General features: G+C 39.8%; 1 protein-coding gene across 1 annotated transcript in view; it reads left to right on the top strand.

Annotated features, from left to right (window-relative positions):
* The window catches only part of LOC126249469 (protein sidekick), a 452,637-nt gene extending 449,126 nt beyond the window's left edge, over positions 1-3,511 (top strand). Inside the window, exon 35 of the mRNA XM_049951126.1 lies at positions 1,708-3,511. Coding sequence (XP_049807083.1) covers positions 1,708-1,950 — 243 coding nt within the window. The 3' untranslated portion in view covers positions 1,951-3,511. The remainder of the gene's footprint in view (positions 1-1,707) is intronic.
* The last annotated feature ends 23,074 nt before the right edge of the window (positions 3,512-26,585 follow it).

Genomic DNA, 26,585 nt, shown 5'->3' with positions numbered 1-26,585 from the left:
AAGTAATTGAGTTAGTAATGAAATGCTTCTGGTGTGTGTGTGTGTGTGTGTGTGTGTGTCAAAGGATAACTCAGAAGAGTGGTAAGTTTTCTTTCGTTTGTGTGTGTATATCTACAGCTCAACACCTCCACTTTTTGACATTTGTATAATGATTTTCGTGACTTTTGGCAACATGAATGGCTGGCGTTATGAAAAATTCATCCTCAAAACCTCAGCTAAAGATCCGAGACAAAAGTTAACAGAAAATACATTGACAAGTGGCCATGAAAGACTCAATTTTGTATCATTTGTCTTATTTCCAGTAGTATTTTAGTCATCCCAAATGAATGCAACATAGTCTATTAGCATCTCCTCTCTCTCTCTCTCTCTCTCTTTCACACACACACACACACACACACACACAAATACACACACACACACACACACACATTTTTATTTTCCCCCATCTCCATACCCTAGTTCTTAATTTCACTATTCGTTCTACTTGAGATTTCGTTTCACGTTAATCCATTTTTACTTTCACGCTGTCTTCCTATCATACCTGGACTGAAGCAAACACAGGGCTTACCAGTTTATTACCTTTGACCTATACTTTCTCTTATACCTCTCCCTTCATCTAATCTCTCCCTCACTCTCACAACAGGTAGGTCTCTTTCAACTTCAGGCCTGAGTGACATGTCCTCCTTTCCAGCCTTCACCCACATCTGTCTTTTCTACCTGTGGAAGCAAGAAACAGTTCCAAAAACTAGGTATGGGTTTTTTCCTTTCTTTAAATGTGTCTATCAACAGTTTTTGAAATATCACCTCCTGAAGGTAAATAACTGAGCTACTCTCTCCTCATAATTTTATGGAAAATATAATAATGCAGTAACGAAGTATGAAATTTATGAATACAATTTTTTAATTATGTTAGGAAAAACTCTGCTAACAGCTGATAAGATTGTTGTTTATTAAAACACAGACGGTTGTGTGGCTTAAAACCGCATCATCAGATGCAACAGTGTTAAAAGATCATAGGCTTACCCTGTGCTCCTAGACAGAATTTGCTATTCAGAGAAGTGTCTTCAGTACTGTGACGAGTGAAAGGTAAAGAAGATGTGCCCCATTCTTTAAAATTTGCCTGCATAATTGCAGGGTATATTGGTGCAAGGCAAAGCAAAAGCAGCTTTAAGCTGCGAAACCAGTTGTGTTTTAATAAACAACAATTTTACCAGCTGTTAGTAGAGTTCTTTCTAACATTGTGCATTTCAACAGCTGTGGTTGCCCAAAATATAAATAGTTTGTGGCAATTCTGTACGCATTAAAATCAAATTAATGAATTGTATTTGTAGGAATATTTTAATTGTTGATGGCTACAATCAAATATTAGCTGTAGCACAAACATAATGTTGTGTGTTTCATTCACAATTTTAGGGAATCAGGAATGCCAAGCACCAACCTGTAACTGATTGATGCATGGCACAAAGAAACACAAACAGCACAACTTGTGTTTCTATGCCCCAAAAATCAGTCAGCTGCAGGTGAGGGGTTGCCTTTCCTCACTTAGTTTATTGTTTATATCCAGAAACTTTCTTTATCGTAATCTTTAAAACAGATTTTTTCCTCAAGTAATGTGTTAATGACAGACTGTGGGTCATTTGCTCAACATGTTCACAGCTTTTGTCTTGTATGTAGTCACATCTTTTATAACTTCCTTCCAATTTGCAGGGATCGGAGAGTGAAAATGAGAGTGAGCGATCAGATCCTCATTCATTTGTAAATCACTATGCAAATGTCAATGACTCTCTAAGCCAGTCATGGAAGCGCCAGAAACCTGTTCGGAATTATTCCAGTTATACAGATTCAGAACCGGAAGGAAGTGCTGTGATGAGCCTAAATGGTGGACAAATAATCATGAATAACATGGCAAGATCCCGAGCACCACTTCCAGGGTTCTCTTCTTTCGTATGACTAAGTGCCTTTATTGTCTTCTGAAACTGAAGTAGGAAGGAATTAACAGTTGTACTGCGATGCAGTGTATAGTAGCAGTCTAAGTCAGTGCTCGGCAAACAGGCTGCAAATTTTAATTTGTACAGGCGGTAAGATATCTGTCGTGACATACAAACTGTACATATGTATAGAAACTTGTCTGTTTCTTCTCATACAGGAATCAATGGCATTATAAATTTACAGGTGTTTGCCTAGCCATTTACATGTGCCACGAAACTGAAACCAAAGGATTTTTGTGTTCATCATTCACAATACAACCACAGAATTGTGTGGTATCTTTTTGTATTTAATATCAAGAGTGCTCCCTCATTCCTTTATAAATCACTAGGTGAATATGATGTGTTGAATGATTGAGCCATTATTTTCATTTATTTATTAACATTCGCATCAGTAGGTGAAAAGATTAAAACATCATTGTTAATTTTATTGAGTTCTGTTGCATAGCCTAAGTACTGCCTTTCATGTACATGCTCATGCCACTATTTTAACAGATCTTTGCAACTATTTTTCACTCTGTATTTATACTGAAGTGTTGACTTACGATTGTGTTGTGCTTGAGTGAGTTAAGAAGCAACAAATGTGATGTCTGGTTTGTGAATATTTATTTCAAATTGAAATGTGTGCCAGAATGAGTGTTGTACAGTTGATAGTAGCAGTGTTGACAATGCTGTCAAGAATAATTTTATATGGATCTTATTCTTGAACAGTGTTTAGCTCCAAGAAAGACATTTATAAGAAAAACGTGAATGTTTGCTGTTAAAAACAAAATGTTTTGTGAAAAAGAAGTGTGTTTCCTACAGAGATCCACATTGGGACCAATTAAGAACAAGATAAACAGAGAATAATGGTTTACTAAGACATTTTTGTCCCAGTGACAGTGCATTTGATTTATGATAAAGAACTAGTGCTAAGCAAATCTGTGATATCATTTTACAAATTTTTATTATTGTAATTATTATTATTGTTACTGTACATTACCTGCACAAAACTGAGTGATTATACTGAACCTTTTAAATAATTTGCTGTTATATTACTAACTGTGCACAAAAGAATTCAGCTGATGTAAAAATTGGTATAGCACTGTAATTCCAAGAATGTTATTTGCTCAGAACTGGATGTGTGTAAATTCTGTAAAGTATTATGATAGTTCTTGACATTGAATTTTTTCATTGTTAGTACATCTTAAAGCAAAACAAGTAAAAAAGTGGACAAGTTTAAGTGTTTCTGCCAGTTACAGGCAGACCTTTTGTGTACTGCTGAGAGATAAGACTTAACCTTTTTCATTCAGATTATATAATTTTGTAAAACCAATGAATCTGTCACATGTGTATAGTGTCATTACTATAGCATCAGCCTTTTACGTTGAACTTTGATTAATTTAATAACAAATTTGAAGAGTGACCAAAGAATTATTAGAACTGGCCCATGAAGAACTGAATGGAGTAGTATAATGTTCTTTGCCATGATGACTGAAGATAATATGAGCTGTTAAACTATCAGAAATAAAATTTGAAGAACTTTAGTTTTTGACGCCAGTTCATATAACACTGCATACCACCCACTTCCTCTCTCCTGTTAACTGCTATACCATTAGAACTTGTGATAGTGACATTTGGATTAATAGAGAAAATGGTCTGACAAAACATAAGTATTAGTTACACTGCATCATGTTAAAGTCCATATTTTCATTGGAGACAATTTCTACCAAAAAGAAGACAAATGGTGAGTGTTTGCACCTCCTTGTGTTCAAAATGTGCTAGTGTTATATTTATGAAACAAATGCTATCCGCTTTCTTACATTTACTGTACTGCTACGTATTTTGTCGTGTGCATAAGCACTATATCCTTTTGTTCTCTTGTAACTCTGCTGTGACCGTAGACAAAGGGGCAAAGTCTACATGAAAATTATTTTTATGCCTTTTATTCTGATTGTGCAAATCACAGTTAAGCTAAAATAGATTTCTTACCATTAGAAAAAAACTATTAAACAATTAATATGCTGGGAGGGAAAAACACATCTGTAGGTTTACTTTAACTACACTGCCTCAAAAGGTAATTCAATAGGGAGTGAAAATATAAAGGTCATTCAGTAATTAAACGGACAAATAGCTTTACAGCAAAAATTGTTAATTAAATCACTACATTTTCCGTATATTTTTCTACATGTAATTCCCAACACCTTCTCTGATGCTGCCTCACCTTTTTATTAATCTTATCCCCTTGGTGAAGAATTCTGTGCTTTTATCTTGAAGTTAGTTTTCTACTTACATTCTTTACCTCTTCACTGCCATTGAACTTTGTCATGTAAAGATTCTTTGATCAGACCAGGTGATAAAAATCTGAAGGGGCAAACTCAAGGTTGTAAGGAGGATATGGTAGGATCCCCCAACCCATTTTGCCAATAGTTTCCAGTGTCAGTTGTGCCATAGAGCTCAAGTGTTGTCTCAAAGAAGCAGCACACCTTTTCTCCTCCAAACATCACAGAAAATTGGTCCATGAACACTCCAGTATTTGATTAACATGGTTTTATCAGGCTGCAGTTGCATTTTGACTTTTTGTGGACAGGTGATTCAGTATGTTCCTACTGTATGCTTTCACACTTGGAGTCCAGCTCAAAATGATGATACAGTGCAAAAATGCATCACCTTCTCTAATGATATGATTTTTGAACTTGCTACTAATGCAAAACCTCTGTTCTTTCTCTGATAACTCACCTTGACACGTTGTAACAGTAGTTCAATTTGTTTTGAGTGAGAGAGTGAGTCATGCTAAAACTTACATGCCTTTCTTCCGCAACTTCTTCAGCTGTAAGTTGTCAGACTTCTTGGAGAAGTTAATCAATACAAGCTTGCAGTCCCAAGCTCCACACAGCTACATGACACACAGGGAAGTACTTGTAGGTTACAATTTTGTGGCCACTTTTAACATTTTCCAGCCTAAAGTTGAAAGCTCAAATGTTACAAAATTGTAACCACTTTTAACATTTTCCAACCTCACGTTGAAAGCTCAAATGTTTATGCAACTACTGGCACATTGTTTATCTGAGAGTAATTTCTGACAACTGTACACTGTTCTTCAAAAGTGCTTACTTTGAGTGAACATATTATCACAGCAAAGACATTAGATGTTGTGAATACATAATTATTAAACAGACAAACATATGTAGGAAATCAGTGCATAATGCATAGAATTCAAACTTTTGTAAGTGCAACCTTGCAAAACATGTTAGTCATTTGTTCGACCGACCCTCCTCTGTAAATTAGCCAAAAATGAAAGGTATGTCTGAGAACAGAACATGCTCAACTGAACTACTTCATTGGTTTATCTGTGTGTTAACTCCATTTCAGTTTATTTAACAACTGATCCTCAAGGAATTTACACTCATGCTTTCATTTAACTATGACCATTAATGTCTAGTTATGACACTAGAAGATTGTTTGTGCTTGTTTTAAAGTGTATAACAAATTCCTCAAAAAACATTTTGCACCAGCTGCATGTCTACTAACATGTATGGACTTAAGTTCATTTGTGGGTGTGTGGTGGGGGGATGAAGTAATAAGCATTATGAAGCTAATAAAATAACTTTACTGTGAAATAAACATAAAACAGTTATCAAATAAGGTCAGCTTATTGAGTTAGCGCATAATCGCGGCTGATGGTATATGGACACCTGACCAGGAACATAGGCACTCTAATGTGTTTGCCTTAGTCACCACTGTACTTGTTTACTGCAACATCGCCAGCCGGAGTGGACAAGCAGTTCTAGGCGCTTCAGTCCAGAACCGTGCGACCGCTACGATCACAGGTTCGAATCCTGTCTCGGGCATGGATGTGTGTGATGTCCTTAGGTTAGTTAGGTTTAAGTAGTTCTAAGTTCTAGGGGACTGGTGACCTCAGATGTTAAGTCCCATAGTGCTCAGAGCCATTTGAACCAACTGCAACATCTTCGTGTGTTTCCAATAATGGATAATTGCAATAATATCATTGTTGAGGTATACCATGTTGCTGTGCCTTGTGCATTGTAATATGTTTGGATCTGGTCAAGTCTGTCACTTTCCTCAACAGATCCATCCTGAAGTCATCGAGTGTGGAGGATGTTTCCTGCAACTGTGCCGGCAACTTTCAACTGGTCGCAATCACAGTGTGTCATTTCATTCATTGATTTGTGTCCCCTTGTGGCAGCTGAATGGGAAAGATATGCTGATGTAGTATCACCTTGATAGAAAAACCCATTATTAAAATAATTGATTTCAGATCTGCACAATAGGTTAAAGAATTGTGGTTGATACTTCATAGTGCCCGTATTATCCTCAATAAGAATGAGAAGCATCTGAAACTTGTTCATGATCCTGCCCCATAACATGACTGACCCACCTCCCTCCTGCACAGATACCTATTAAACACTACACTCACTGCCGAAGAGTACCAGTCACTACTGATTCAAATTCAGTTCCTTGTGTTCCCTTGGCTACTTCCTGTGCAGATAGTGGTGGTGGGCTTTTTACTGCTTGTAATGGACACCTTGTGGCAACAGCTGAGTAATCTGGGTAGATACAGTTGTCATTGTCTCCCCATCCTCTCTCCCACTTGCCTCCAGGCAACCTCTACAAGGATATCTTCAATATTTTATGTCTTATTATATTGGTTGAGTGTTCAAATGATGTAGATGAGGTGCATGTCAATTCAGGGACAGTTGACCTGTGTTGACAGTCCTTGCAATAATGTGACACATGGTGTCCTATTACTAACAACACACATTCTGGCACCCCCCCCCCCTCCCCCTTTGCACCATCCTCCATTTGCTCCGTGCCTGTTAAGCTTGTGCCTAGAACCAAATAGTTACAACACAATGTTTCTCTTCCACATCATTTCGATAAAAGAATCATTCAAATGATCTATGGAACCTGTAACTAACTAGCCATAACTGGAACACCCCTTGGAGTGGATGCATGTCAGTTTTTGATCCCAAATTTGCCTAATACTCTTTCTGTTCCCTCATGCATCCCACTCCTTAAAGTAGCATGATCCATGATGTCATGTACAAACAACATAACACATGCTATCCAACATTTCATTTGTCATTCACATCATGTGAGATGACATGTCATTTAAGTTTAGGATGCATGCATCCCCACTTTGGCATACTTCCTATTACTGATGCACCCCTATTCTCAGGTGCTTCTTATTGTAGATGCACCCCACACTTTAGAAGCACATAAATCTGTGTATTTGTTCTTACACCTCTCGCCATACATGCAGCAGGGGTGGGCTTGTGGGGAAAAGTGGCCCCCTTGGGGAAGGGGAATCAACTCTCCACCACCAAGAAGTCAAAGAATTGTTTTAGTATCCTTTAATGTCACTCTCCATTAATCGGGATGTAATTATTTTACTTGTAATTAATATGGCAATGGAGAACGATTAATTGCAATTTGTGAACAATTTGATCTAAAAATTACCACACATTTTTCAAACATAAGGACATTCATCAACAGAACACTAAAGAACTTCGTTCTATAATAGATTATATTATCATTAGGCAAATAAGTAGTTTCAAAGCAGTAGATGTCAGATCTTATAGAGGAGCCCAGTGTGGATCAGACCACTATCTAGTTAAAATGAAGTCTTTCTGGCCATGGAAGAATGCAAGGAGTGATACAAGTAACATAAATAAAACGAACCAGACTGAGAAAGATGAAAATTTACCTTTTAATATTGACAGCCTACAAGACGAAAGTATCAGAACACACTTTGCGGCCAGGATGGAAAGGAAACTGGTTGAATCATCTGAAGGAAGTACAGAGGAAATATATGACTATATAAAAGCTAATGTGAAAATCATAGCAACAGAGGTGTTGGGTAAAAAAGATAGCAACCATAACCGTGCAGCAGAGTGGTGGTCAGAGGAACTAGAGGTCCTCGTTAGAGAAAAACGAAATGCGTCCCTTCAGTGGTTGAATGATAAATCAGAAGAAACAAGATCAATATACAAGGAAAAGATGAATGAAGTGATGAAAAAAATAAGGATGGCAAAAAATGAAGCATGGGAAAGAACATGTGCCAAGGTGAATCGCAAATTAGGATTTGGGAGAGCAAAAGAAACATGGTCAGTATTGAAAGGGCTTCGACAGGATACAAAAAGCAAAACTAATCTCCAACTGATAACACAAAAGGAATGGGAAGAGTATTTCCAAAAATTATTAAATGAGGACAGAGAAGAATATCTAGAAGAAGGAACAGGGGAAGAAAAAGGACATGAAGATGATGAGATCCAGATTTTAGAAAGTGAAGTACTTCAGGCGTTGAGAACAGGAAAGAATGGTAAATCACCGGGACCAGGCAATATCAATCTGGAGTGTCTGAAATATGGTGGTGACAAAATTGTGAAACTGATAACACAGCTCTTCAACAAAATGATACATGGAAATTCAATACCCAACGAGATGAAGCTAGGTTACATTAATACAACATTTAAGAAAGGGGATCGCAAAATTTGTTCAAACTATTGAGGAATTTGTGTTACAAACACATTAATGAGAATTTTTGTGAAAGTAATTAAAAACAAACTGGAAAAAAAATTTAGAACCCAAGAAGAACAATGAGGATTCACAGCTGGGAGGTCATGTGTAGACCATATTTTCACATTATGACAGATTTTGGAGAAACATAGGGAAAAATAAAAAAATATAGGATTAATTTTCATAGATCTAGAAAAAGCATATGATACTGTTCCAAGAAAATTACTTTGGAGAGCACTACATATGGCAAACATAAACCCTTCCTTGATTAAAATAATACAACAGATGTATAAAGATAACATTTGCCAAGTGAAAGTTGGTAATAAACTTTCACAGAAATTTAGAACAAACAAAGGCCTTTTACAGGGCTGTCCCATGTCACCATCATTATTTAAAATCTATATAGATATTAGCCTTAGAACATGGTCTCGTAAATGTAATAGTATGGGATTAGAAATAAGAGATGGAATTTACCTACATCATTCATTATTTGCTGATGATCAAGTAGTCGTAGCACAAGATGGGGAGGATGCTAACTATATGTGCAATCAACTAGCAGTAGCATACAAAACTTTGGGTTTGAAGATTAATTACCAAAAAACAGAATACTTGATTAATGATTCAGATGAGCTATACATTGAAGGAAAGAAAATCAAAAAGATAAACACTTTCTGTTATTTGGGATCCATTTTAGAAATCGAGGGAAAATCAGAGTCAGAAAATAAAAGAATTAGTAGCAGATGGAGGGTCATTGGGATGCTTAACTCAGTCTTATGGAGCAGGAATGTAATGAGCAGAACTAAACAATTAATATACAAATCCATATTAGAGAGTGTGGTTCTGTATGGAATGGAGACCTGGACAATTAACATGAAGCACATTAAAAAATTACAAGCTCTAGAGATGGACTTTTGGAGAAGATCGGCAAGAATCTCCAGGAAAGAAAAGATAAGGAACACCGAAATAATAATGAGAATGGAAATAAAAGAAAGAAGATATGACGTAATGGATAGGAAGAAATTACAGTGGTATGGGCATGTACGACGAATGGAGAAAACCAGAATACCAAAATTGATACTGGAGTGGGAACCGGAGGGGAGAAGAAGAAGAGGACGACCTATGACCACCTGGCTCAAAAACGTACAGCACACAGTGAGGAGAATGGGTGCAGAGGAAGAGGACACACAAGATCGAAACACCTGGAGGAATATTTCGAGAATATAGTTTAAGAACGTTTCTTGTTTGTATTGTAATTTCCAAGTAAATTATTATGTTGGAGATAAGCCTCTGTGATGAGGAAAAGCTCAAAATAATAAAAAAATAAATTAATATGGAAAGCAATTCTGGGTTGTGAATTATTTTTATATTAAAATGAAAAGCAGTGGTGGCAATGTTAAAAGAAACTGTGGCCTCTTTTGTGTTAAATGACTGACTTAATTCAGAACTTTTACGGAAGTTCATGCAATTTTTTCTGAAAGTAGCAATGGCCCACAGTTTTGGCCTGGAGAGCAAATCTTGTAAAATTTTTTACTGGCCGTGAATTTAAATATGTTCCCTTGTAGAAATTAGTATTAAACTGATTATCAAACTTCTTAATATTGAAATGATTGCACGTGTATTGTATTTCACAAACAAAAGACTATGGCGCATGAAATGGCGCACGCAAACTATAAAACCAAAAGAAATGCTTCCATATTTAAGAAAACAAGCAGAATCATGAACCGGTAAAGGAAGGACAGGTTTATAAATGAAATGTGGTTGAACTTTAACGGTATATTTTAAAGAAATAAAAGTCGACTTGCACTATTTCACACAGCCTAGTATTTAAAACTGAAGTTCCTCTACATGAAACACGCGATAATCAAACAGGTGCACTTGGTATTCTGGTTTCTAATAACAGTTCCATTTGCAAATAATTAAGTAACAGTCTAAGAAAGATTTCCTATGACCATTTCATTGGGTCGCCAGAATGAATTGCGTAACATGAATCAAGATAACGGAGAGAGACAGGCGTAATGGCAAGAAAGAAAAGAGAAAAAGAGAGTGCTGCACTTGTTTCACGAATATTTATACTAAATATGCTTTATGATCATTGCATAATTATCATTATATTATTGAGTGTTGTTGTTGTGGTCTTCAGTCCTGAGACTGGTTTGATGCAGCTCTCCATGCTACTCTATCCTGTGCAAGCTTCTTCATCTCCCAGTACCTACTGCAACCTACATCCTTCTGAATCTGCTTAGTGTATTGATCTCTTGGTCTCCCTCTACGATTTTTACCCTCCACGCTGCCCTCCAATGCTAAATTTGTGATCCCTTGATGCCTCAAAACATGTCCTACCAACCGATCCCTTCTTCTAGTCAAGTTGTGCCACAAACTTCTCTTCTCCCCAATCCTCGAGATCTACCCACCTTATCTTCAGCATTCTTCTGTAGCACCACATTTCGAAAGCTTCTATTCTTTTCTTGTCCAAACTGGTTATCGTCCATGTTTCACTTCCATACATGGCTACACTCCATAGAAATACTTTCAGAAACGACTTCCTGACACTTAAATCTATACTCGATGTTAACAAATTTCTCTTCTTCAGAAACGATTTCCTTGCCATTGCCAGCCTACATTTTATATCCTCTCTACTTCGACCATCATCAGTTATTTTACTCCCTAAATAGCAAAACTCCTTTACTACTTTAAGTGTCTCATTTCCTAATCTAATCCCCTCAGCATCACCCGACTTAATTCGACTACATTCCATTATCCTCGTTTTGCTTTTGTTGATGTTCATCTTATATCCTCCTTTCAAGACACTGTCCATTCCGTTCAACTGCTCTTCCAAGTTCTTTGCTGTCTCTGACAGAATTACAATGTCATCGGCGAACCTCAAAGTTTTTACTTCTTCTCCATGAATTTTAATACCTACTCCGAATTTTTCTTTTGTTTCCTTTACTGCTTGCTCAATATACAGATTGAATAACATCGGGGAGAGGCTACAACCCTGTCTCACTCCTTTCCCAACCACTGCTTCCATTTCATGCCCCTCGACTCTTATAACTGCTTTCTGGTTTCTGTACAAATTGTAAATAGCCTTTCGCTCCCTGTGTTTTACCCCTGCCACCTTCAGAATTTAAAAGAGAGAATTCCATTTAACGTTGTCAAAAGCGTTCTCTAAGTCTACAAATGCTAGAAACGTAGGTTTGCCTTTTCTTAATCTTTCTTCTAAGATAAGTCGTAAGGTTAGTATTGCCTCACGTGTTCCAACATTTCTACGGAATCCAACCTGATCTTCCCCGAGGTCCGCTTCTACCAGTTTTTCCATTCGTCTGTAAAGAATTCGCGTTAGTATTTTGCAGCTGTGACTTATTAAACTGATAGTTCGGTAATTTTCACATCTGTCAACACCTGCTTTCTTTGGGATTGGAATTATTATATTCTTCTTGAAGTCTGAGGGTATTTCGCCTGTCTCATACATCTTGCTCACCAGATGGTAGAGTTTTGTCATGACTGGCTCTCCCAAGGCCATCAGTAGTTCTAATGGAATGTTGTCTACTCCCGGGGCCTTGTTTCGACTCAGGTCTTTCAGTGCTCTGTCAAACTCTTCACGCAGTATCGTATCTCCCATTTCATCTTCATCTACATCCTCTTCCATTTCCATAATATTGTCCTCAAGTACATCGCCCTTGTATAAACCCTCTATATACTCCTTCCACCTTTCTGCCTTCCCTTCTTTGCTTAGAACTGGGTTGCCATCTGAGCTCTTGATATTCATACAAGTGGTTTTCTTCTCTCCAAAGGTCTCTTTAATTTTCCTGTAGGCAGTATCTATCGTGCCCCTAGTGAGATAAGCCTCTACATCCTTACATTTGTCCTCTAGCCATCCCTGCTTAGCCATTTTGCACTTTCTGTCGATCTCATTTTTGAGACGTTTGTATTCCCTTTTGCCTGCTTCATTGACTGCATTTTTATATTTTCTCCTTTCATCAATTAAATTCAATATTTCTTCTGTTACCCAAGGATTTCTATTAGCCCTCGTCTTTTTACCTACTTGATCCTCTGCTGCCTTCACTACTTCATCCCTCAGAGCTACCCATTCTTCTTCTACTGCATTTCTTTCCCCCATTCCTGTCAATTGTTCCCTTATGCTCTCCCTGAAACTCTCTACAACGTCTGGTTCTTTCAGTTTATCCAGGTCCCATCTCCTTAAATTCCCACCTTTTTGCAGTTTCTTCAGTTTCAATCTGCAGTTCATAACCAATAGATTGTGGTCAGAATCCACATCTGCCCCTGGAAATGTCTTACAATTTAAAACCTGGTTCCTAAATCTCTGTCTCACCATTATATAATCTATCTGATACCTATTAATATCTCCATGATTCTTCCAGGTATACAACCTTCTTTTATGATTCTTGAACCAAGTGTTAGCTATGATTAAGTTATGCTCTGTGCAAAATTCTACAAGGCGGCTTCCTCTTTCATTTCTTCCCCCCAATCCATATTCACCTACTATGTTTCCTTCTCTCCCTTTTCCTACTGACGAATTCCAGTCACCCATGACTATTAAATTTTCGTCTCCCTTCACTATCTGAATAATTTCTTTTATCTCGTCATACATTTCATCAATTTCTTCATCATCTGCAGAGCTAGTTGGCATATAAACTTGTACTACTGTAGTAGGCATGGGCTTTGTGTCTATCTTGGCCACAATAATGCGTCCACTATGCTGTTTGTAGTAGCTAACCCGCACTCCTATTTTTTTATTCATTATTAAACCTACTCCTGCATTACCCCTATTTGATTTTGTATTTATAACCCCGTAATCACCTGACCAAAAGTCTTGTTCCTCCTGCCACCGAACTTCACTAATTCCCACTATATCTAACTTTAACCTATCCATTTCCCTTTTTAAATTTTCTAACCTACCTGCCCGATTAAGGGGTCTGACATTCCACGCTCCGATCCGTAGAATGCCAGTTTTCTTTCTCCTGATAACGGCGTCCTCTTGAGTAGTCCCCGCCCGGAGATCCGAATGGGGGACTACTTTACCTCCGGAATATTTTACCCAAGAGGACGCCATCATCATTTAATCATACAGTAAAGCTGCATGTCCTCGGGAAAAATTACGGCTGTAGTTTCCCCTTGCTTTCAGCCGTTCGCAGTACCAGCACAGCAAGGCCGTTTTGGTTAATGTTACAAGGCCAGATCAGTCAATCATCCAGACTGTTGCCCCTGCAACTACTGAAAAGGCTGCTGCCCCTCTTCAGGAACCACATGTTTGTCTGGCCTCTCAACAGATACCCCTCCGTTGTGGTTGCACCTACGGTACGGCCATCTGTATCGCTGAGGCACGCAAGCCTCCCCACCAACGGCAAGGTCCATGGTTCATGGGGGAAGATTATTGAGTAGTGTCTGGCATTGTTACATTACTTAGGGTAAATTTCATGTAAAAGTTGAGGACATTATAAAATTCCCTCTAAATGTTGAGATCACACTGTGTTGACTGTTGGAGGTCAACATTTAACTAACGTCACTACATTTGTTGTTTTCATAGTTCATGGTCATAAGTTCACAGTTTTACATGTTGCATGGATAGCTCTTCTTTCAATTCGGAAAAAGGGCAATTACTTGAGTACATTTACATTTACACATTATTAAATGCACGAACAAAGTTGACACTCTGCGCGCTGGCTGATGGCAGTGGCTGTAAGTGGGAAATGCCTTTGCAGTCGCTACCATCAGCCACAATGCCGAGTGCCAACTTTGTTTGTGCGTACAATATTGTTGTCCTTATTTGACTGAGGGCTGTGTCCTAACTCGTACTCCAACTGTAATTGTTCTTCCACCTATTCAGGTGTGCTCCCAAGGAAAACAGGGTAAATAACCGAGGGATGGATGTAAAGTCCTCAGTCTGTTTCTTCATTGTAAATTATTTGAATATTTGAGGAGCAAAGTGCTTAACATTTTAAATGTTACAAGGCAGTACAAATATTGCAGAAATTCATAGGCACTTCGTCTTGTCATGTTCAATCACATTAAATTCTGAAGTCCATAAAATGTTCATGATAACACATGTCAAACGGGATTATTACATAAAATGTTCAGTTTTTAAACAATTCTTTCATGTGAGAGCATGTTATTATACAGTTTTTTTTCATTTAAAGGTCTTATTATGTGAGCTTGTCATAAACTTTCTTTCTTACCAATCAAAACCCGAAGTCTTTACAAAACTAAGTTCGATTAAGAATTTTTCACAGTCTTCACCATCAAATACAATTTCTAGATGCGATGGCAGATCTTGTGATGGATTGCAGGAACAACGGTTCTTGCTGGTAAATGGTAGTCGATGCCAGGACTCTCAGATGCGAACAGGAATGTGGGAAGACATGCCAGGACTTCCAGGTTACTGGCTACAGGTGGCTAGGTCTTGCTCTTCCGCAGGCATCTTGGGTGTGGGATACGCGGAATACAATCAATTAAGCATTAATATACAAGCATGCAATTACGCAGTTTGGCAGAAAGAAGTTGTATTAGTACCTATATTATCCTATGGAGGCATATGATTGTATATTCTGTTGCATATAATGATTGTATATACTGTTTGTGGTGATAGTTTACAGTTCATTCTGCCCATTTATTTCTTTTGTCTTCGCTTTATTGCCTCAGTGAAGTTTTGCTATTGTACTGCTGTCCACATTGTCGTTGCTTTCTGACTGCATCATGATTGTTATTTGTTTGCAGTGAGTATTGCAGTTTATTCATTGGCACATTACACTTCCACTATTTGCACTAAAAGAGCGTTCTTAGTTTAGCGGTGACAAGCCTCTATGTTTTGAAATGCTGTGAGTACTGGGCAGTCACGTGGCTCACATTTCCACCATGACAATCCAGAGATTTGTGCGGAACATTGTCGAGGTGCGGTTTATGTTGCACGCTGTGTACTTTCAGTTCATAACACTGCGAGTTTCCTAGAACGGCTACTTGTGCTTTACCTAAGAGTTTCTACAGAGGATGCTGCAACTGCACACATGATTGAACACTTCGCTTAAGGTTATAATGCAGTTTGCAAATTATAGCTAGAGTCACGAATGATGGCAGTCAAGTTTAGAGTTGTTCTGCGCACCTATGTCATGCATTCTCTGTCAGACAATGAGTGTTCGGAGTGCTCTGCTCTGAATGCCATAGGTAATGTGAGCATTAAACTTGATCATAGAGAACTGTCTAGTGAATTGCACGTTGCCACTGCTGATGGTGGTAGTAAGCGATACATTCCGCATAAGCAAGGGAGAGAGGATAATTTGCAGGATACATGCTTCCTTCAAATGGAAAGCACGCATATGTGCATACCGCAAATGTCGCTCGGAATTGTCAACAATGCAGTCCTCATCCATGCCTTGACATGCGCCAACTGGCATCGTTCGTGGATCGGACTATAGTACATTCACTGTTCTCACAGACTAGCTCCACTGCACAGTTTCGTTTATTTGCCCGCAAAGTTCACGTACTACAGCTTCTCTGAAAGTCTTTCAAAGCACTGACTTCGACATTCGTTTTGTTACTCCTTTGCAGTTACATACAGTCTTTTGAGTCAAATTATGCTAATATTGAAGCTATGCTTTCATCTAACGTCCAAATTAGCTTGTTTGTTCGCTGTGTGGAGAATCGTTGGATACAATGTCACTTTACACTACTTTTTTAATATTTACGTTGGAAACTGGCTGTAGATGAACATTAATTATATCAGTTTTTGCAATATCTTTGAAAATTCGCGATACAAATTGTGTCTGACAATTACTTCATGTGTCGTGGGGCCGTGCTTTACAAACATGTGTTTTGTTCGTATATGGCAGCTAATTAATTTCTTTATTCCAAGGTAAACCCAGGTCAAAGGGCATTCCCAATCTTGTACCATACTGATTAAAAAAAAAAAAAAAAACTGTAAAATCCCAAAACTAATGTTAAACGTCATCAGTAAGTGCCCAAATAAGCAAATAGTTTAATTGCAAGATAGATGACATGAGCCCCTTTCCTGCTGGCTGAAGCATTGACACAGGACATCATCCTACAGAAAATATGTCGTTTAGCATTTATGTACATGAGTACAAATACTACTATTCAAAACTTTTATCTGGGGCTCTTGAGACATGTACTTCTGATGTGAATAGTGCTTAGTTATTTACAACTAATCACATATTTTGGAGCCAAAGTATACATGAATACCTACTAATTCTGTTTTGAAAACTATACTACTACTTACAGTTTATTACAGGCGATGTCTTTATAAGACAGGTTTTGGCTTTACAAGTAAAATGGAGTTTTGGCTAACTCATTTTTAGTGTCCTTTAAATGCATTTCAGCTTATCTTTACAATATCCATGTAATTGCTTTGAGACTTTTCTTCTCACAATTAATTCTACTGTGTACATGAAAATAGAAATGAAATATTTACACAGATAAATAATATACAAATCTTACGTTTATGAAATAAATTTCTTGAGATCTTTATATTGGTATAAACTCCTAATTTTATTTGATAGGCTGTTTCTACTATTCCGCATTCCAGCTTTTTTTAAATTTGTTTGTTTATGACTTCTCTTTTGATCTAGGGAACCGAGAAGGGGGGTGACAATATGTTTTATGAGGTTTAACTTGCATGTGATATACATTACCTTTTATTATACCTGGTTTTTCTGCAAATGCTTGTAGATATCTACACAAGAGATTGCATAGCTCAGTTCTCTGCTGCTCACTTAAGTAATCTGATTCTAAAATCTTGCCTGATAATATTGCTTGTTGTCAACATCTGCACACTATCAACTGTCAGTGGAGGTTGTACCTACAAACTTGATTTTCACTAGCTGGCAGAATTTGCCATGGCGATCTTTGTTTTGAGCAAATCCGGAATCATATTTTTTTCCATCAATTGTAATATAGCACTGCCTGCCGAAAAGTTGATTTTTGTGTCCTTCTCTTGCGAAAATCCTGCAAAAGTAATACAGTTCGCTGACAAAATCTCAACCATCAGGTACTTGTATTAAAATGCTCCATTCCCTGTCAATATTTCCAACTGAGTCTGCCATCTAATATTCTTTGACTTGGTATCAATTGCATCAATAATTCTACAATTCTGGATTGGTAATGTGGGAGGTGTAGCCTTTTCATGTATTTGTTTAAACAAATCGTGAGGAATAATGTTCGCTAATGCACTTGCGTCAATTACTACTGTCGGTATTTTACCTACTTCAACTTCAAATGCAGCCTGTACCACTGTAATGTTTTCCCTCTGCAGGAATTTTCCTCAGAGAACAACTCATCATGTATATCAACACCGTTATTATAACGGATCAGAGTGATCTGTTTTTGCGTATTGCTCCCTACAGTGTACCCGACCACTATCTGAAGGCTCGATGTGATCGAAATTAGTTTGTTGGCGGGTGATTTGAAGGTTGATTATTTTCAATAACTTCAATTAGCCTCACGGGTTGGTTTTCTACCTACCAGTTCACAGTATTATTACTTTTATTCTGATTCCTTTGGTTTGGATTGTTACTCTGAACTGTTTGTTGTTGCCCACTGTTTCGTGGTGCAGAATTCGATTGCCAATTCGCTTGTTCGTTGTTTGGTCATGTTTGTGGCATTATGTTGTTACCCTGATTATTCCTGTGATTGTCATTCCAATAACCGGGATTATACCGAGTATATCTTCTTTTCTTTATGAAGTGCTGTAGTTTGTTACCTTTCTGTGCATGGTTACTATAAATGATGGGGTGTGTTTCGGTTATTTCTGTTTCCATTACCGATACCATTACTGTTTTGGTTTCAGTTCTGGTTCCCATTATCATTGTTATTGTGGTAAGCATCGTCCTTACTATTAGCCTGCTCATTGTCGTGAGTCCACTGCTTTGTGTCCTCGCGTAACAAGTCTGTCAAGTCTAGAACAGACATGAACAGCTCAGTGTCATTTTCGGGACCATGCAATAACATTTTTCTTAAATGTGAAGGTATTTTTGCCTTTAAAACTCAAAATAGCATCTTTTTCTGATATGGGGTCATCCCAGTAACTTGTCTTACTGATATACTTCTCGAAGTACTTGCATGGAGTACCTTGTTACTTTGATGAAAGCACTCTCTCGAATTATTCATATGTTTCACATTTCTCTATAATTTGCCATGCCCACAGCACACCGCCTTGTACATGTGAGGCAACAAATTACATTCTTGGGTGTCTGTGCAGGATCTGGGCAGTATCCCTCTGAAGCTCATTATGAAAACAACAGGGTGTTGACCCCCTTTCATATCTGGGTTGTACGCCTGAAACTGACGATGCTTGAGCAAACTCTCTTGCAACAAGATGTTCGTTAAAGCATTTACCGCCCCCGTTTCGCACTTTATAACTCTCATTCGTGTAAGTGTTGTACGGTGTTTCTCTGCACAACACATCCTACCATGGGACGGTAAATGCAAATGCGGATTGTTTGTTGACGCAGTCGCTGAGCTTCCGCCTGCATTATTGCGCGCAACTCACAACTCATTTTGCAATTTGCCTACATGTTCTTCCACGTCATGCTTCCGTTTTAGCATTTTAATTTGTTATAATTCTATTTTTACATCAATATTCTCCTTGTGCTGAGATAGCACATTGCCGGCCGAAGTGGCCGAGCGGTTCTAGGCGCTACAGTCTGGAACCGCGCGACCGTTACGGTCGCAGGTTCGAATCCTGCCTCGGGCATGGATGTGTGTGATGTCCTTAGGTTAGTTAGGTTTAATTAGTTCTAAGTTCTATGGGACTGATGACCTCAGAAGTTAAGTCCCATAGTGCTCAGAGCCATTTGAACCATTTTGAGATAACACATTAGCACTAGAATTTTGAATTACGGTGTGTATTTCAGTCCCAAGCGCTTAGTTCACCTGTGAATCCTTTTGATGCGGCCAGCTCACGAAGTCGCTATTAATTCTGTCACTTTGTGCTGTTAAGCACTCCCTAACGTGTTAGTCATGCAGCCTTGTAACGAATTCTTCATTCCGCTGGTGACTTTGCAACGCGATCTATTGTACAGTATTTTGCAATTCAAATTGCGTTTCTTTTAGTCCGCCCTTTTTCCGAGTTCAACTGCCTTACCGACTCGGGTAAGTCTTTACATGCAAGTTGTTAGTTATTAGTAACAGTTTCAGTCTTCGAATTAATTTTTCTTATTTCAGCAGACTGGTCTTTGGCTAGTCGCTGAAAATATGCACTTTACTTTTCCTTCGAAATTAACATTCATCTGTTGATTTGCAGATTGTTTAAAATTTTCGTTCATTTTGTCCTGAATAAGCATACTAATTTGTACAGTCTGCTCTCGCGCAAGGTGTATGAAATTTTCCTTAATTTGCGCAGTTTATTTTTTCGCAAGTTGTTCGAAATTTTCCTATATAAGATCTGCTAGCCCCTTATACAATTCGGCAAAAGGTAACTCAATCTTGGCTTCTAATTCTGCCGGCATATCAGCATTGCTTACGGCAGAACTTGCAGCCTCTTATTCATCGTCCGGAACTTGCCGATCGTCAGTATTTAATTCCGAATAGTATACATTATCCTCAACTGTCGGCTTCTTTGCCATTTTCCGCATATTCATGAGTTATATAGACCAAAATCATTAACATAAAGAATACACATTTCTACAACACATATCCTACATCCGAATATCACTTTCAGATGTAGTAATTACCAACAATGCTAAACAATCTAACCACGCGTTGCCATTACGCGAATCCACTAATAAATTTCGCTATCTTGTGGCCCATAAGATTCATACATAAATATCTAAGAGTCACACGAAATAATTTTATAAATTCACACAGGAAAGGAGTTCAGGCCCATCTACTTTCTAACACAAAATACAAGATTTGGCCTTCAACTGTTTTTCCATACCTTAAGGCCCGTCCACACGCAACGATCTGTCTGCGCAAATATCTGCGCACATCACATCTGCGCAGACAGATCGTTGCGTGTGGACAGAAGATTTGCACCAACCTGAGGTGTGTGCAAACCTGGAAGTTGGAGTTGGAGCGAAACCTCTCAAATCTGTGGGTTCAAACCACATCTGCGCAGACAAGTTGGAGCGTGTGGAGAGGGGATCGGCGCAAATCTGGCGCGAAACAGCTGTTTGCTCAGTCTAGTGTTTGTATTTATGCGCACAGAGCATTAAAATGACTGATACTCGTCAGTGTTCTGGAGAGTTTGTAAGTGAATTCATTGAAATATATAGAAACCAGCCTCGTTTGTGGAAGATTAAAAGTAAAGAATATAGTGACCGAGACAAAAAGACAGCAGCATACAATGCTCTAATTGAAAAATTGCGGGCAGTTGACGCCTCGGCAAACAGAGAAACAGTAATAAAAAAAAAATTCGTTGCGAACTGTTTACCGAAAAGAGTTATCCAAAGATCAGAAATCTAGAAGATCTGGTGTAGCAGTAGATCAAGTATACCAGCCAACGTTATGGTATTTTGATCTGCTTGGCTTTCTTAATGATCAAGAAACGCCAAGACCAAGCAGGAGTATTACCTGTTACTTGACAGACTTAATTTACTTGACTTGCCTTCATGAACTCATTCTTCAGGACAGCGTAAATAGCTTCACATGTGTTGGGTATTATTTCACTCAACGCTTATTTCGATATTGCTGTTGAAAATTCCAAATCCTTGTAGATCCTTCCTGTTGCTAGGAATCTTAATGTTACCGCCAGCCGTTCATGAGGAGAAATTGCCTTCTCATACAAGTATTTTTTCTCGTAATATGAGAGGTTACAAGCTTTAAGAGATAATTATAAGTTTCGACATCCATCCGCAAATAATTTCGCCAGTCGTTAGGTTCGCCCTGCAACTCTCGCAGCAAATTTACGTGAGAAAACTACTTTCGCTTTAGCAGCCAATGTCTACACCATTTTGACCGCTTTCTCTGTTTCCTACAGTTGGTCTGAATGTTTTTTGGAACACAAGTTGCGAACACAGACCACAACATAACTTCCTCCATTTCCATATTTCAAAATAACTGAATTAAATTTTTGACGTTTACGGGGAGCCTAGTCGCTTGCCACTGATATTTCTTTTCTACACTGACAGATGGCGGGCGAGTAGTAGATTGGGGTTTGTGTCGTGTGAACACACCATATTTGCAGCGATATTTTGCATGTACAGACATCTGCGCCGATGTCTGCGCAGACAGATCGTTGCGTGTGGACCGGGCTTTATGTATACTGGAATTGCCCAAGTCCGAAGGAATGGACATGAATGGATGCAGGTGATAAGACAGGATGATTACATTTCTTATCGCCTTATTGCTTTTATTATTCCTTTCCTTGGTTCACTCTCTTGATGTTTCTCAATTGCAGACATTAGTCGTGTGTTTCAAACATGGAATAGAAAATACATGTAATTATTAACATGAAATTGTAACGGTTATATACACAATAAAATTTCATTTATTATTTATTCCTTCGCAGCAATTACGAAAACACACAAAATCATGAATCTGTAAAGGAAGGACAGGTTTATAAATGAAATATGGTTAAACTTAACCAGTATATTTTAAAGAAATAAAAATTAATCAAAATATCCACAGGTGTACTGCCGGTCTACAGCGTCCAACGGGCACAATATTTCGGCGATCATACATGTCGCCATCATCAGGTGAACTGACGGACTGAGCTCCAATGAACGTGCCGGTGCGGAGATCTGAACGCTATGGGCTGCTCAGGGGGAACTGGGTTCGGTGTGACGCTGACGCTCTACAGACGGGCCTTGGCCTTGGCCCAAGCTGTAGGAGTTTTGACTTATTACAGTATTTCCTCCTGTTCCTAATGATGCGATGGTGATGTGGCCTCACTGTATGGTGTGTCCTCTCGTTGTCCGGTGTCTGTCCTGGCTACTAGCTTGCAGGCATACTAATGGACCTTGATGTTTTAGGTCTTCTTTGTCTCGCGAGAGACGTTCTGCAGCGCTGTCTGCAGGTCCGCCGCGGCGGCGGCCGATTTAAATACCCTCCGTCCGCGGCGCACTCCCTCCGCTGCCGCGCCCCACGCCACGGTCGCGCGGTGGAACAGATTGCGACGGCGTCTGAGATGACGTCGGTGTGATGGCTCTGTGCGCCGTGGTCGTCACAACTATACGTTTGCTCGATTTACTCTTGATTAACCCAATCGCTGGTTCCCAAGCCTTGCTAAGATTATAGCCACAGTCACGGTTTATGAGGTCGTCATTGGTGCGAATTTCGATGGCCTCTCTAACAACGCTGTCACAGTATCTCGACGTCTGTACCAGAATCCTCGTGCGTTCGTACTCCATAGCGTGATTTTCCGACAAACAATGTTCAGCGACAGCCGACTTGCTCGGATACATCAGTCGAGTGTGCCTCTGGTGTTCACGGCATCGATCCTCGACGGTACGCATCGTCTGACCAATATACGACTTGCCACATTGACACGGAATCTGGTACACGCCAAACCGAGGTCATCTTTGGCGCTCCCCACCAGTGCACGAGTTTTATTCAGAGAACAAAACACAGTTCCGACCCGGTGTTTCTTCAAAATGCGGGCGATTTTCCCCAAGTCAAGACATGCCTAAAAAGTTCAGTGGTCTTCTCGTCAAACTTCTGACTAATCAATTCTAGTGACTCTCGCAGGGGTACCCTCGTTAACAAGGAAACGACGTCAAAACTCACAATGATATCTGACTCATCCAACCTGAAGCTATCAAGACGTTTAACAAAATCCACGGAATTACGGATGTGATGAGGGCATTTACCCACATGGAGACTGAAACGGAGGGTAAATTACCTTTCCTTGACGCCTTGGTCAAGAGAAGGGCTGAAGGCACCCTAGGTCATGGGGTGTATCGGAAGACAACGCACACTGATCAGTATTTGCACGCAGACAGCTGCCTCCACCCTTCACAGAGGAATGGGGTACTTAAAACTCTAGTGCATAGGGCGCGCACTATCTCTGACGCAGAGAGTCTACCCCAGGAATTGGAACATCTGAGAACCATATTTCGAAAAAATGGGTACTCAGAGTGGCAGATTCAACATGCTCTCCGCCCAACCACTACAGTACAACCTGTGGAGATGGATGAAATCACGAGGGAGGAGGTAGGCACTGCGTTTATTCCATATACAGGCGCACTCTTGGGGAAAATCGCCCGCATTTTGAAGAAACACCGGGTCGGAACTGTGTTTTGTCCTCCGAATAAAACTCGTGCACTGGTGGGGAGCGCCAAATATGACCTCGGTTTGAGGAAGGCCGGCGTCTACCAGTTTCCGTGTCAATGTGGCATGTCGTATATTGGTCAGACGATGCGTACCGTCGAGGATCGATGCCGTGAACACCAGAGGCACACTCGACTGATGTATCCGAGCAAGCCGGCGGCCGCTGAACATTGTTTGTCGGAAAATCACGCTATGGAGTATGAACGCACGAGGATTCTGGTACAGACGTCGAGATACTGTGACAGCGTTGTTAGAGAGGCCATCGAAATTCGCACCAATGACGACCTCATAAACCGTGCCTGTGGCTATAATCATAGCAAGGCTTGGGAACCAGCTATTAGGTTAATCAAGAGTAAATCGAGCAAACGTATAGTTGTGACGACCACGGCGGACAGAGCCATCACACCGACGTCATCTCAGACGCCGTCGCAATCTGTTCCACCGCGCGACCGTGGCGCGGGGCGCGGACGGCGGAGGGAGTGCGCCGCGGGCGGAGGGTATTTAAATCGGCCGCCGCCGCGACCGAACCCAGTTCCCCCTGAGCAGCCATAGCGTACGGATCTCTGTACCGATACGTTCACAGGAGCTCAGTCCGTCAGTTCACCTGATGATGGCGACATGTATGACCGCTCAAATATTGTGTCCGGCAGTACACCCGTGGATATTTTGATTATCATATACGCCGGGAGAAACTCAAGAATCACAAATAAAAATTAATTCACACTGTTCCACACAGCCTAATATTTAAAACAAAAGATCCTCTACATGAAACACGCGGTAATCAAACACATGCACTTGGTGTTCTGATATCTAATAACAGTTCCAGCTGCAAATAATTAAGTAACAGTTTAAGAAAGATCTCCTATAACTATTTCATCGTATCCGCAGAATTAATTGAATAACGAGAATGAAGCTAGCCGAGAGAGGAAAGCACAATGGCAAAAAGAAAAGAGAGCGATGCCCTGCTTCATGAATGTTTATACTGATTACACATTATGAGCTTTGTATAATTATTGATATGCAATGAAGAACCAAGCAGACTGGTACAGCTGCCTAATATCGCGTAGACCCCCCGCGAGCACGCAGAAGTTCTGCCCGTGGCCACATTGCACATTCATGTCTAGGGAGTTCGGTGACCAACGGAAGTGTTTATCTCAGAATATTGTTTCTGGAGTCACTCTGAAGCAATTCTGAAAGTTTGTGGTGTACTTTGTCCTGCTGGAATTGCCCAAGTCCAATGGAATTGGACATGAATGGATGCAGGTGATAAGACAGGATGATTACATACGTGTCACCTGTCAGAGTCGTATCTAGACGTATCAGGGATCTCATACCACTCCAACGGCACACGCCCAACACCATTACAGAGCCTCCACCAGCTTGAACAGTCCCCTGCTGACATGGAGGTTCCATGGATTCATGAGGTTGTCTCCATACCCGTACACGTCCACCCACACGATACAATTTGAATCGAGACTTGTCCAACCAGGCAACATGTTTCTAATCATCCACAGACCAATGTCAGTGCTGACGGGCTCTGGCGAGGCGTAAAGCTTTGTTTCGTGCAGTCGTCAAGGGCAGACGAGTGAGCTTTCGGCTCCGGAGGCCCATATCGATGATGTTTTGTTGAATAGTTCACACAATGACATATGTTGATGGCCCAGCATTGAAATCTGCAGCAATTTGCGAAAAGGTTGCACTTCTGCCACTCTGACGATTCTCTTCAGTCGTCGTTGGGCCCGGTCTTGCAGGATCTTTTTCCTACTGCAGCAATGTCAGAGATTTGATATTTTACCGGATTCCTGATACTCATAGTACACTCGTGAAATGGTTGTACGGGAAAATCCCTACTTCATCGCTACCTTGGAGATGCTGTGTCTCATTGCTCGTGCTATAACACCACTTTGAAACTCACTTAAATCTTGATAAACTGCCATTGTAGCAGCAGTAAGTGATCTAACAACTGCGCCAGACACTTGTTGTGTTATATAGGCGTTGCCGACCGCGGCGCTGTTTACTCATCTCTGTATTTGAATATGCATGCCTATACCAGTTTTTTGGCACTTCAGTGTATTATCCAGAGGTGTCTGGTATAGTCGCATTACGTTGGGTAAATTTCGTGTAAAAGTTCGGAACGTTATAATCCCCCTTAAGCAAAACCACCTGCAGAAATTTTTCATCCCGCGCCAGAGAAAACTTGTTCAGCTTTTATGTGTATGATCTTCAGCCACATGATATTATATATTGTTTAGTATGGCTGGCACATCTTCTAGATTCTGGGCACAGGATCAGGGGCTTTCTTAAAATTGCAATATGAAGGTGTGTCAATACCTTACAGTTAAGAGCTAACTGTCCTGGGAAGTAGCGTTGGAACACCTAAAAAAGTGTGAATATGTCAAGATGTTTTGATAAGTCGAAAAGCTAGTTCCCATCTTTTATGAGCAGATTGATGGCGTTGCTATGAGAAGCCCTCTCTCCCCACTGGTAGCTAATTTATTCATGGAAGTCTTCGAGGACAAGGCACTTGACTCAGCAAGTTTTAAACCAACGGTCTTCTGGAGGTACGTGGACGACATATTTGTGATACGGCCACACGGGGTGGATGAATTACATCGATTTCCTGAGCATTTGAATTCTATCCATACTAGTACAAAATTTACTATGGAAATAGAAAAACACAGCTGTCTCCCCTACTTGGATGTTGTCGTTCGCCGTAAATATGATGGCACATTAGGACATGCCGTACATCGAAAACCAACACACACAAATCTATATCTACATGCCAGTAGCTACCATCACGCTTCACAGACCATGGGTGTCCTTAAGACCTTAGTGCACAGGGTGCAC

Source organism: Schistocerca nitens, chromosome 1 (genome assembly GCF_023898315.1).
Source record: "Schistocerca nitens isolate TAMUIC-IGC-003100 chromosome 1, iqSchNite1.1, whole genome shotgun sequence".
Taxonomy (NCBI): domain Eukaryota; kingdom Metazoa; phylum Arthropoda; class Insecta; order Orthoptera; family Acrididae; genus Schistocerca; species Schistocerca nitens.
This window is presented reverse-complemented; position numbering and strand designations above follow the sequence as displayed.